At 34.1% G+C, this 15,049-nt stretch overlaps 1 protein-coding gene across 7 annotated transcripts in view; it reads right to left on the bottom strand.

The window, feature by feature from the left end:
- The window catches only part of LOC128682914 (uncharacterized protein), a 343,500-nt gene that overhangs the window by 224,717 nt on the left and 103,734 nt on the right, over positions 1-15,049 (bottom strand). For all 7 annotated transcript variants that reach the window (XM_053767952.1, XM_053767979.1, XM_053767960.1 and 4 more), the window contains one exon: positions 10,918-11,028. In XM_053767952.1, the coding sequence (XP_053623927.1) occupies positions 10,918-11,028 (111 nt within the window). The remainder of the gene's footprint in view (positions 1-10,917; positions 11,029-15,049) is intronic.

Consider the following 15,049-nt stretch of genomic DNA (forward strand, 5'->3'; position numbering starts at 1 on the left):
TAGTGAGGAGAGGCTAATTTTCTGAGATACTGACTGACACCAATCTCTTGCAAAATATGTATTGTGAACATAATAATACCTAAGATCTTATTATACTCGTACTACATTCTTGTTGCTATTATTTTATTTTATTTTTTTCTAGATTTTTGACTTATTAAATCTTATTAAAATATAGGATACGAATAATATTAACTAAAACTTTAGACTAACACTATTATATAAGATAAATCAACTGGAAAATGAATAAATAAAGGCTTTCTATTGTTATTTATTTATTTAATACTAACTAAGGAAATTGTTATAGAAAGATTGTGGAGACAATAATATTTTCAATTTTTTTTTTATATATTATCAGGCACAAAAATCATGAAATGTATGTAATTATATGCATAGACGCAACAGGATGTAACCCATTACCTAAAATTATATATGCCCACAACTTCGCCCGCGTTTATTTTGTAGTAATGACAAACAATCCCAAATTGTTTGCGGGTCCTTGGAACCCGTTGAATTTTCGATAAGTTTGTTGTTAGACTTGTATTTTATCAAATGTATTATTATTTTTATTTATTTATTATTTTAATTTCTTAATAATTTCGACAACCGCCCGCAAGGCAAAATGACCGTTGGTCAACGACTCACGTTGACAGTTATATACTAAGTCCGTGACAGCTGACGTTGTCAACAGGCACGACCATAGATTATCTACGAACGGCTTTCAAACGTACAAAAAAAACCAAAAGAAGGAACTCATACGGTCGATCAAAATATTTTTACAAAAACAAGCGTTACAGCGTCCACCCATAACTTATTATGTCAATATCTGAGGTTATAAGCAACGAATCGCTATTAAACCTACCAGATTGTAAGTTAGACCATTCGCTGTACAACTGTGAAAACCACATCAAATTCCAACCATAGTTTTTACGTTTTGCGCGAACATGCAAACATAGCCCACTTACAGTTTTATTATATGTATATAGATAGATATATAGACATAGATAGATATGGATTTTGGATAATGGGTAAACAGTTACGAAGTTTATCCAACTTGATGCAGCCACGGCATCAAAAGAACCGATATAAAGATACATTCACAGCGAAATTGATTCTAAGAATAATCATTAAAGCGCTAACCACAAAAACTGCACTTCCTAGAAAGTGATACGACAGGTGCGGCCGACGCCGCGGTACGCGCTTGTATTTATTGCTTCTGGTGAGAAAGACAACATTCTTTGGTACGGCTAAAAATAAACGGACTGTCGTTAACTGTGTTATGACAAAACCACTTCCTACCTATGGTTGTTTTGGTAAATTTCAGGAAAGAACATCCATAATCCTTACATATTATAAAACAAAATCCACTGCCACGTCTGTCTGTCTGTTCGCTATAAACTCAAAAACTGATGCGTGGATTTTCATGCGGTCTTCACCAATAGATAGTGTGATTCCAAAGGAAGGTTCAGGTGTATTTATTGTTATGTTTTTACACGTGTGAAGCCGGGACGGGCCGCTATATTTTACTAGATGTTGCCCGGGGCTTCGCTCCCGTAGGAATTTCGAGATAAAGTATTATAACCAATACAAATCTTGGACAATACATATCGTTCTAATGGTGAAAGAATTTTTGAAATCGGCTCGGTAGTTTCGGTAATTACCCGCCTCAAACATACAAACTCATACGCTTACCTCTTTATAATAATAGTATAGATTATATTATATTATAATATCACATTATAATAAAATAAAATATACTATATGAACTTTAAAAACTTATGGCCGTTGCAACGTTATTATCATTCATTTGGAAATTCCAATTACACTGAAAGAGCTTTCACGACTAATTGATATTAATTAAACCCAAAATAACATTTCTGTTGTCCGGATGTATCCCATAATAATATTTAATGTCTGTAATAGGAATAAGAAACAATTACATGTCGAGACGAACGTGCCTAAGATTACAACCGAGAGCTGAGGGATACGCACTGTACCAATAAATGCTAACGATATTTAACTTAACAAGAAATTTGTGGTTGCGTAGTTAAGGAATGTTACTTAAATCAACTGCTTTTTAACATTTTTATAATGAAGCATATATTGAATATTTATTGCATAGTTTGTAAAAAAAATCCTTATAGATATATAAGGTTTTTGGTTTTGTACATTAATTACGTGTAGAACTCACTCCAACACAAAATAAGCACATACATATTTATTAATGTTAATTTTAATATATTATTTTTAAAATATTACATTAGATGCAGAATATTTTAATAATGACAATGCATTTTGTTTTTTAACAAGCTATACTATAGATGAACTCTAAATCCATATCCACAAGACCAGCAAGCCTACCATCAACTTTTACAGAACGATTCCAATGCAACTCAGTTCAATTTAGTTACCTAAAATGAATCGCATTCATACTAAAAATTAAGACGAATTTGCGATGCAGTTCAGTTTAGGTCGTAAAGTGGATCGCGTTAAGAGATAAATAAATAAATAAATAAATAAATAAATGAGGACAAACCACACATATTGAGCTAGCCCCAAAGTAAGTTCGAGACTTGTGTTATGGGATACTAACTCAACGATACTATATTTTATAACAAATACATATATAGATAAACATCCAAGACCCGGGCCAATCAGAAAAAAATCGTTTTCCATCATGACCCGACCGGGGATCGAACCCGGGACCTCTCGGTTCAGTGGCAAGAACTTTACCACTGCGCCATCGAGGTCGTCAAAGATGATGGTAAGCCCCCTGGTTTTACTAAAAATCTCTGTAAAACCGCCAGCGTTTCAGCCGTCAAGTGCGTAGTATTCACAGAAGGAACATAAAGATCTTGTCAGTGGGGTCAAGTAATTGAATCCCCTAAGTTTGATTAGTTGAGATGCGTTACTGTTATGGTAAGCTCTTGATTGCGCAGTTTTGTCAAGATCATCTAGATTGGACGTGGGGCATTAAGATTGCACTTGACTTGCGACATTATGATTTGTTTTAGCTCTCTCTAATAAAAACTATTAGGCCGTGCTTAGTCTAGTTGTGATGATGTCAGCGATAAATTTACTTTTTATGCTGATAGATTAATACATTACCTACGTTTAGAAATAAATTAAAATTATATTTTCTCTGTATTAACATTAAAATTATGTAAATTGTTTAAAATGTTGTATCTGTCTAGATGCATGTTATGATAAAAAATTGTAGAAAACAATATCAAGTATTGTCATTATCATTGCTATTTTATTTTAACATCCGTATTTACTAATATTTTAAATGCATAATCTTATCTGCCCGAGCGTAAACAAAAAAAAAACTTGGAATAGATTTAGTATATCCGAGGTCAAACATAGCTCAATTTGTTTAAAAAACCTTCGTTTAAAAACGTTGTTAAAAAAATTGTTTAAAAAAGTGCTGTGATTGGGGGTGAAAGTTTATAAGAACATAAAGATAAAAACAATTCATCGGAATTAGTTTAATGTTTCTCTTTACGTCTTGTTCTAGAATGTGACAGTACCTAGACAGTCGTGTCTAGACTAGTCTTGGGTCTTGTCTCAACGAGTAATAGTTACATTATCCCTATTTCCCAAAGGACAACACAGGCACGATTTACGAGATCCTACCAATAAATTGATTACAAAAGAAACATTAAAAACGAATCTTGGAATGTCGCAAAGACTGCGCAATTTTAATACAGTCTAAATAGCTTTAGGCTCAGTCCAGATATAAATTTAAAAATAATTATTAATTTAAAATAATATATTTAAATATTGCTTTTAAAAATTAGGTTTATTGTGTTTTATTTCTTAACTAAGCCTAAAGTCAAGAATATATGAAGCTCGAATTTTCATACGATATTCACCAACAGCTTCAATATTTGATTCCTGAGGAGGGTATAGATGTAAAAAATATTATGAGACGCGCCGGTAGTGCGTTTATCATGGCTGTGTATACGAATTTGACTATCAGGCCACACGCATGTTGAATAACCTACTAGAGAAAACATAGCCAACCAAATGTATAAGACCCATATTTGTTAATTGACGTCCTTGGAGAAAAGGCCGCGGTGAAGTTTGTTGCGCCGCTTCTTCTTCACCTGCGCTTTGGAAGTCGGCAGTAGACTTAGTTTAAGTAATTTTTTGACGTCAATAAGTGATGTATATCATCCTAAATTGAATAAAGGATTTTGAATTTGAATTTAGCGCTTACCAAGCATCAGAATACGCAATCATCCAAATCACATTCTGTTTCTTAGAAAACATTACTGTATTTCAGTTCTATACCAGGAACTGCTAATTTAGTTACCATAATTTAAATTCAAAGTAAAATTTAATCTAGTGCAGTTAGTTGTATGTGTATGTATGTATGTTTGGGTCCTACGACCACATGACCTTAGAGACATTTATGACCTCAAATTCCTTGAGTATATATTAGACCTGCCATCAAATATTCTGGTATCTACTAGACCTTCAAATATGTATCCTAAATACTTGGGTCTAATCTTGACGGTCGGCTTTCTAAAATTACTAGGATATATGATAATAATACTTGCATATAAAGAGAAACAATTATAAAATGGACAAAAACACAAATCGCGGGTCGCGACATTTGTTCATTAAACCATATTGATTATAGAAGTTTAAAACACTATTTAAATAATGTTATAAAAATTTAGTTAAGGGCGAAAATTGATTGAAAAGATAATATTACATGTAATCTAACGGAATTGTACATCTATGTCTAGCCAGCAATTCGAAACATCCGGCTCGAAGGACCAACTAATTGCATTGGTCACGCACATACCGTCGCGCGCGTCTTTGAGCGGCGCGTGCGCACTTCACGGCTAATTGAGAGCAAGATTGATTCATTAGTTCGCTTCCTTGGCGATTTGTTAGCTGCACTGTAGCAGATTGTCTTATAGTCGATGAAACATATGTTACAATATGAATAACAGAATAGGTAGGTAGAATTCACAGAGTAGTAAATATTAAAAGGCAAATTAAAAGACTCTATTTTAGAAATCATGTCAGATGCCTTAAGGTTATTTAAATAACAACTGATACCAGTTATTCAATAACACTTTCGATAATAAAGAAATATTATAATTTGCCTATAATCGAGATAAAGTCTCTCTCATTCGAAATCTTACAATTTATTCAATTTGGCTTTTATGACTCTTTGTGGATGTTATTGTTACCTATCAGTTGTCAAAGCTATGTGTCCAATCCAACACGATATTCACGGAATGATATGAAATTAATCTAGGACAGGACAGCACGCTAAAAAGGGAGATGAAGTAATGTCATGCGGCAATAGATAAGTAATTTTATTGTGTTGATTATTTAAGAAGTCTAGACAGATATTTACTGAGCATATCAAGCAATTTTGCAGGATTATCGCAAGATGTTGCAAATATCTTTACTCAAACGCCTTCAGCCGAAAGTTAAACACAGACGGATACTGCATATAGTTTACCAAGACTCGGCCTTTAGAGCTACTTGTTATAAAATGTATAAATAATCTGTTAGGTATTCATAAAAAAACATATATCACACTTTAAGCCAAAGTATGTTTTGTCTCGTTCTGTCAATGCCAAGTTTTGCAATTTCAAATGTGCGATAATTACAAAACAATTTTGCCTAAAGTACTTACGTATATTTTTGTATTAATAATAAGGAATTTCTTTTAAAAACAAAACAATATTTGAAAGTCTCTTGTTCTTATTTCGAAATTTTAAAAAATAAATTTCTCTATTCCCTATTCTGTTATAACTTATATATATATCAGACGCTGTGGGTATCTGTATGTCTGTCTCTTCAGGCAGTTTTCGACTAAACAGAAACTTAGCGCAGTAACTCAAAACTGCCAAATACTTGTACGTACTTAAACAACACATCTTAAGTATTCATTGCTAAGTGCAGTATCTTGTCTGAAAGGAATATTTTCTAATAATCATTTAAATGCAAATTGGTTTGTCAAAATCTTTAATATACTTAAGTATCTAACTACTGAGAATAAAACTACCTACTGCTCTCTTGTGTTTGATTTGAATGTATACTAAAGATTTTTCCGATCTGGCTTACGGCCTACGGCGAAGCGAAGAAAGATTATGAAGAAGAAAGGTTATGATAAATGTTTCAAAAACAACATTGAATATAATTACCTACTTTTAAACCAATCTTATATACTTATTAGGTATTTCTCAGAGCGTTTCGACCACTGTACAGCCGCGCTGTTTTTACGGTCTGTCAAATTTCTTGAGGAAGGAATCATTTCCAAAATCAATAATTCATAAAATTATTGATTCTTGTCTATGTTAAAATTCGAACAATTGTAATCGCTCAAAACGCTCTGAGATCCGCCTGTCTGTTAATAAAAATATGTGCAATTCATAACATAATGTTTCTTCACAATTTGCAGTTTACTTATTCACCAATCACATTAGCAAATCACATTCCCCTCTACCGAGCATTGCAGCAAATCAACTGGGATTCCCAAGCGTCCCTCATACCTAGTCGATGATCGACAGAAGCGCAAAACAATGAAAAAGAAAAAAAAAACAGTAGCCAATCAATTTTACAGGCAATCACGAAATTCCCCGGGCTATATAGAGCTTTGATTCGCTGATATTTGAATGTTTTCTGTTATCTGTACTGGCTGGTTTTAAACGAAAAAGTTTTTCTAAATTCGAAAAAAGACTAATTTCTTTTTTTCAATTTTCAAATATTTGCCGGCCGTAGCCTAAAAATATTTAACAGTCGTTGTATATTAAATGCCTACAATACTTGTAGCACTGGGAACATTATTTTTGGTCGCAAAATATTTTTCGTCTTCGGCTAAATCGCTGCACGGATTTTGACAAAATTTGGTATGCATCTATGCACATATTCCCCGTTCAAACATCAGTTCACATACGTTTTTTTTTTATAACCCCCAAATGACTATTGGGGGGGTGTAAGGTTGTGTTCCGCTTTCTCAGATAAACTTACGCGGGCGAAGCCGCGAGCAAAAGCTAATTACAAATATCCTTGCGTACCTTTCTAATTGATAATAGCTGAGATCGCGACCCGATCTCGTTTAAATGCCAGTGCAGTCTTGCAAGTGCATAACTCGGATTCTAGCAGTCTAGTCCTGACTATATTTTAAAGCTATACTTAAATATAGCGCATGGGAGTGGAAATAGGCTTTCTTATGCATGACTAGCTGTTCGCGGGTAACTGTTAAATGAGTTTCATATGGCGGCGTTTCTCCTCAGTTTTGGTTTTCATCTCTTGTTTCGGTATATGTGAATACTGAAGTAGTTATTATTTTTTTGTCTAATAAAAGTTAAATATCCTCTTTAGATCCTTCTCATAACCTTTTTTTAATAGTATTTTATTTCTTATATTTTTTTGAGTTTTGTTATTATGTTGTCTACTAGTCTGGTTTTTTGAGGCTTGCATTGGGATCGGGACTTTGGATAAACATGAAGAGCCCTTGAGACATTTATTCCATACTAGCTCTTGCCCACGGCTACGCTCGCGTGAATTTCCCACGGGAACAGTTATTTTTCCGGAATGAAAGACGGACATAGAGTATATTTCATTCCAGAAAAATAATTGCTCCTGGGGGAAAACACTATCTATTAGTGAAAACCGTACGAAAATCCGTGCGAATATAGTATTTTTTTCGATTACCGCTAAAACGCGAAGATTACGAAAAAAATAACAAACAAAACTAATAATGGTATTCTTTTATAAACTCAATGTTACGATTTTTCAAGCTCGATCATTATTCGCAAACGAATTGATTAGCATAAAACGGAACGAGACAAATCACAGCGTACAAAGTTGCAGATGCAATAGACGTTAGAATGCATATAAAACGCGCAGACGATATACGAGTGCAAGTTATTCACACACCATTCGTGCCGCGAATATTATAGCAACCAGTCTCATCGCTCCATCGTCCTGCATTGCGTTGACGCAGCGCGCTGCCGCTTCATTGTATTCCATTTTGTTCCATAGGTACATTGACGCATGTCAATACACAAATTGTTCCGCGTTAATCCATCGAAGGACGTCAACGCAACGGAGAACAACGGAGCACTGGGGTCGGACCATAAAGGTTGTTGCTTCACGCCTATTTTAAAACGCCCTCCTTCATCCAGAAAAAAATACTTTTCTCGTGGGAAATTCATACGGGGTAAGTCGCGAGTAAAAGCTAGTGAAATGGACGTAGCTAGTTAAAAATAACACATAAAATGAAAGATAAATTTTAACTCAAATCGTCGGCAAATATATAACACCATTGTCAACAAAAGATTGGCAATATTCAAACAGTTTCAATTTGCAAGAAACCTTTCACAGATTAAAAATTGATTGAATCCACCCCTCGAAGGGGTGTTAGTCAATTTTACCTCGAGGATTGAGACAATTATCTTACGGCATTGTTGCTATGGCGCCTACTAGTTAGCTGGTAAGGGGCAGCTGATATAGCTCTATACCTTATAGCCTTTTTAAAGAAAGGAAGGAAAAAAGGAAGGAAGGAGAGCGAAAGAGAGAAATGATTCCTCAATACAACATCAGCTAGACGAGGGAATTAGTATAACCAACAAAATGGACACGGCCAATACATGTCAATTTTTATTTTGCTGATAACTAATCGAAGGCCCAAATATATTTGTAGACACACCTGTGAAAAAATACTGTGATAATGACAATGCTTTCAAAGATATGACAAAAACAAAATTTTTCACACATTTTTCGAGCCATCCAATCGCTCCATACTTAAAGAAGTGACATCGTAATACTTGCTAAAATGTTTGTAAACAAAGTTATGTTTGTTCGATAGCTATATTAAACATTTATAGTGATGACTTATTAACAAAAAAAAATACAAAATATTAGTCTTTTGTGATTGTTTGGTTTGTTTTACAAAAATACCGTTACTTAAAAAAAACAACTTACTACAAACTTTAAAAAAATACCGTTTTATAAATAAAAATAATCTTCCAACGCACCACAGGAAGGCAACGTGCCCAGTATACTGGCAGCGTTGCCCCGTTGTATCGCGAGACTTACACGCTGAGCAAAAAAGCTGCCAGCCCCCGAGTCTCCTGTTGCCTCCACGAGGCGCGTCGTTATTTCTCTTAAAAATAGCCTAGCTTGTTTGTTTTTATAACTTCATACTTTTTGATAATGGATTTGTATAATGATCCAGCTGCATTGTTATAGTATAAAATAATGATGATAAATATATATAATCTAGATTATACACAAGACATGTTAAGACCATCGTGTGTGGATGGGCAATGCAGTCTAATCACGTGGTTAAACACTGTGTAAAGATGGCGGAATCAACAAAATGTCACGTTTTTAGGTCAAAAAGGATCCATAATGCTTCCGCTGTCGGTCGTTCCATTAGAAAGCTACAAAATAGGTTGAATATTTGAAATTATAGGCAATGCAGCCAGTATAATGGGAACTTTTGAGCCAGGCATGATGCGGGGTGTCCGCTGTTAGATTAATAAAATATTTGACGAAGCATGTGGCCGGATATTTCAAATTGTATGAAAAATTAAATAATTTTGATTCTTTAAAATAAAAAAATATTTTTACATTTCTGTTTCGTAATTTCTGTGTCAAGACGTGTAGGATCTGAAATGGAGCTTGTCTGGACCCGTGTGCTGTATGACGGCGGATAGAAGGGCAAAGACTGCGACATTGTGGGAACCAGTAAAGGTGGAATTTTCGTAAATCGCACATCCGAAGGTATGCTTGTGAACGCTCTAAATAAAATAAAACAGATTATTGAAAAGCGCTTCGCCTTAAGCCCAATACTCGTCAATATTTGGCTTCCATTAATTAAGGCCGTCACCCCACCGACGGCTGGAGATTCCCGGAATCTTGTACCTTTGCATAGAGTTACAAGTTCAGATAAGACAATTATAATGTTATAATGTATGTATAGTCCTTCTTTAGAATATAGTCGTTCCGTAATTTAGTAAACTGTATAACTGAAATTATAAGAATAGGTATCAAAAATTATTATAAGGAATTTTATCCAGATACCAAGAAAGATCATCCTGAAAAATATTCCTACTGAGTTAAATTTAAATACTTTAGTAGACGATCCATTATCATTTTTGTATTAAAATTGTACTTATCTAGAATATTTTAATCTATGTTTATTAGAACCCTTCCGATTGTTCAATTGAAGTATTTGTAAAATTCTGCGAAATACTTTTTTGCTTCGACAAGCATTCCGATTTTCCGATTGCTGTGCAGAAAATATCAGATTTCATTTTCCGAGTTTCGTAATCCTTTAATGGTGTTCCGTATTTTTTGTATAAAAAAACCTTCGTAACCCTTTATTTTTTTTTTCTCTCTCTTTTCCCCGTTCATTTCACGGCCATTGAGCGTCGGAGCCCAGGGTCCGTTTTCCTACTTTTTCGATTCCATTTCGAACGGTCGCCGGCATCCCAAGTAGTCAGACCATTAGCACGCGTATAGGTGTCATCCTTGAAGACATCAAGATAGCATATCTTATTCTAATTTGTTTGTTTCTGGTGTTAATTGTTTATTGTAGTACAAGGGTTCAATAGAGTTGTAAATATGCACGAAAACATAGTGAAATCTAATATAAAGAAATTGTTGTTTTACTAAAATCCATGTCCGAGCTCTTTTAAATTACTGTTGTTCGGAAACCAAACGGAAACTTCTTGAGTAAAATTTCAAATGAAATAAATTTCTTGGATTTTGAACTACTAGAAAATTGGTTTTATTCGGTTATAGTGACTAGTTTAATTTTTGTTTTTTTTATTTATATTTTTTTAAAATATATGGTAATTTTATAAATTTAAATATGTATTTCGATGGATGAAATGGAGATTAACTTCAATAACCTTAAATGTATTAACGACTTACCTTAATAAGTTTGTTCTGCAACTTGGTGACCGCCATTTTCTCCTTCTGGGTCCTTCTCTTTTCTTCTTCCAACTGCGCCTCTAGCTGTTTTATGCGCTTCTCTAGTAGCTCCTGAAACAAGCACAATGTTCTTTTTAATCCATCCATACTAATATTACAAATGCGAAAGTCTATCTGACCGTTTTCATGGCTAAACCGCTAGACCGATTTTAATGGGTATATGTTGTTGAAATTAAAGTTCCCGTTCAATCATAAGCTTTTTTTTTAAATCAACCCAAAAGGTGTGAGGTTTTGTATGACAATCGTGTAAGGACGGCACACAACAATATTGGTCATTACACATTAATCACAAAAACTATAATCATGCTGTCAAAAGTTATTATTCTACGCTGACGAAGTTGCGGGTTAATAGATAGTTCTTATATAATTTGTAATAGAAATTATGGCTGAAGTGTATGCTTCCTGTCCTATTTTTTTTTTCGTTCAAAATAAAATAGCCACTCGGAAAAAACGCTAAACGAAAATAAATATAAAAACTGAACTTATTAAGACAGTTCGCGCCAAAACAAAGGCCATTAAAAGACGCCATATTGCTTTTAATTATTTTTTTCCCGCCACCAAGTCGTTACTCGGGGCTCTTGATTTTGCGGGAAATTAATGACCCGAACGTAATGAGTAGAAAAGTAGGTAGTTTCGTAAATTCTCGGGACAATAAAACTTTAAATTCTATCCAGTGATATAAGTGCAATATGATTCTTTACTTGACGGTTTTCTGATATTTCTGTAGAAAACAAATATTAATGTAATTGTAAGGATTGTAAATATAAATGTGAAAGTAAATTCGTTAGTTTGTTATATTTTTTATTTATTTGTAACATACAAACCTTACCTTTCACGCTCTATCCACTTAACCAATCTTCTTGAAACTTGTTATGTTCGATCAATCAATCGATTCACATTATATATTTATTATTTATCCATACTGCCCCAGCAGTGGGGTCGTTTAAAAAAATATCATCCCCTTTATATATCATTTAAAAATGCACCTATTAGACAGACAACATCCCCATTAAACTTGTCTAAGTTAGAGGAAATGGTCCGAAGGGGTTTGGAGCTAACAGGAAGTGACGTCTATCCACTAGCGCCCTCTAGCGGGAGTAATATTTGGGAGATGTTTGCCGTCTCTCGAGGCGTGGTATTAATAAAAACAGTTCGGCCACGTTGCAGTGTCTGCGGCTGCGGGACTTCATTCATGCAGTGAACTGTTAAAATTCCAATTATATTTTCGATTATTACATAGGTATTTAAAAATAATAAACACACAAACGATCGCGACGAATTGGGTACCCATTTTTTAAGTCTATTAAAAATAGTACTCGTTACAACAAATACATAATAAAAACCAGATTCTTCTCAGCTCAATTTTTCAGATTATCTCTAAAATTATATATGATGATTTGGAAACTGTGCGAGAAGGTAGGTTTCAAAAGGAACCTGTATCAAATTAAAACTAATTAGATATAATAAATTATTCGTACACGATACCAGTAAATTTGAGACAAGTTTATATCGATTGGTTTCTATCTATATATGTCTATAAGTTTCTATCTATTTATTAAAAAAACTGATTTATAATATATATTTTGTTTTATAATATCTAATGATAAGGATAATGATAAAATATAACTAATTTAGTTTCACTTTTAAAAAGTATAATTTAGATAAGTATAAGTTAAAATTGACATGAAAATATTCTTGAAACAGTGTCTTGGAACAAAAGAACTCAATATGAAAAGGTCAGACTTACTTTTAACTAACTGCCGACTAAGCTTTTAAACTAATACTATCAGTCTGATTTATATCCTGCACTAATAGTCACCTGGCTTTGTCTGTTCTAGCGAAGGATGTTGGTCATTTATCTAGGAACAAGAAATCGAATCGAGTTACAATGAAAAAGTGTTTAGATCTTGCTGGATGAAAAATAAAATGGTTGAAACTAGGTACTTTTAAACTTTCGCGTTGCATAATTATATACTAAATAACAGGTATTAAACGCGCACATACCGGTATGTGCGCGTGCGCGTTTAATACCTGTTATTCAGTACATAAAATGAACGAAATAAGTTTTTTTTTAACTGTGCAAAGAACAGATTCATTTTATTCGAAAAATTGTGTAAATTTTAATTAACAGTTATTTGGCTATACCGTTTCCGTTTCTAAAAAGCGCTGAATTGAATATCGTCATATGAAAACTGAGAAACACCGGGAAGCAATCCCATGTTTTCCTGGGCTGTGACGCTTAATCTCAAAACTGAGGATGACCGCGAAAATGTTCAGATGTGAGATTTCTATATAGTTTTTGTTTCATTTTCATATTTTATGTTGTACATCTACGATACTATACATAAACTATAGGTACCTACTACTGAATAAACTGTTCGTCCATGTATTAAACATTTTCTAAACCCCTTCTTTGGTAATATCATTTCATGTGGAAACTAATACAATGCATAATTTCCATAATTTTCGATTTAAAACATTGCCATACCCTTATAAATCTTAGTCCACTTCCTATGAACGCTTCATTAACAAAAGAGGACATTTTCCTGCAAATTTCCATGAACAATAGCTAACTCACCCTTAAAATGTGAGGTGGCAATGCGAAAATGAATTTTATAGCTTGAAATATAAAGGTGGTAGTCGCGGAAAGATTAATATTTGTCACTCATTTCAATGGATAGGAACAAAGAGATATTGCTACTAGTTTTGACACAGATCAAAGTTTTGTGCAGAAGGTCCATTCAAAGGGCAGAATCATCGATTTCGAAACAGAATTTGTAGCAGCAGTGATCAAATCGTGCAAATTACGAGGGCTGCTATATATGTATCCGGAATAACAAAATTAAACAAACATATATTATTACATATGGTTTTATTGTTTCTCGAAGTATTCTCCGTGATGATCTATGCACTTCTGCATACGATGAAACCAATTTTCAAAGCACTTTTTCCATTCTGATTGAGGTATGTCCAAAACGTGTGTTTTGAACGCATCAACGGCCTCTTCGCGGCTCGAAAAACGTTGACCACGTAATTTATTTTTAATATTTGGAAATAAATAAAAATCATTGGGTGCCAGGTCGGGGCTGTATGGCGGATGACCCGTCAATTCAATCTTTTGACCCTCCAAAAAATTATTTGTTTCAGCCGACTTGTGGCAGCTAGCATTGTCGTGATGAAGTATGATTCTGCGTTGTGGGTTGTTCTTTCGTATTTTTTCAAAGACTTCTGGCAAATAAATGGTGGTGTACCATTCAGAATTAACCGTCCTACTATTCTCTAGTGGCACTGTAGCTACATGTCCGTTGATACCAAAAAAACAAGCGACCATTTGCTTTAAAGTGCTTCTCGCACGAACAACTTTTGTTGGATTCGGTTCATCTTGAAAGACCCACACCGTTGACTGCTGTTTAGTTTCAGGGTCATAAGTCCAGGTTTCGTCACCTGTGTAGATATTATAAACAGCTTTTGACGTGCCACGGTTGTATTTTTTTATCATTTTCTTACACCAGTCGACACGAGCCTGTTTTTGATCTACGCTCAAGTTGTGCGGAATCCAACGCGAACAAATTTTTTTAACAATTAAATGTTCGTGTAATATCGCGTGTATACTCGTCATACTAATGCCCAGAGACGCCTCTATCTCGCCTCTATATCTGTATGTAACATGACGATCTTGCATTACTAATTGTCGCACAGCATCAATATTTTGTTGTACCACTACCGATTTAGGACGTTGACGTCGACGTCCACGTTGAAATTCCTTAAACCAATAATACACAGTGGTTTTCGATGGTGCTTCATCTCCAAAAGTTAAAATCAGTTGTTCGATGCACTGTTTTTGAGTTAATCCACGCCGAAAATCATAATAAATCATCGCGCGAAAATGTTCACGAGTTAAATCCATGGCAATGAAGACAAGCTATTTTCAAATTTGGCGCCAATTGAAAAAAACAAATGACAGGGACATGAAAAATATTTATTCTCTAGCCGAAGAGTTCTATTTTCAAATGTTGTAATTACTTTTTAAATATTCTAGAATTATTGGCCAGTTCCGGATACATAAATAGCA

Source organism: Plodia interpunctella, chromosome 3 (genome assembly GCF_027563975.2).
Source record: "Plodia interpunctella isolate USDA-ARS_2022_Savannah chromosome 3, ilPloInte3.2, whole genome shotgun sequence".
Classification (NCBI taxonomy): domain Eukaryota; kingdom Metazoa; phylum Arthropoda; class Insecta; order Lepidoptera; family Pyralidae; genus Plodia; species Plodia interpunctella.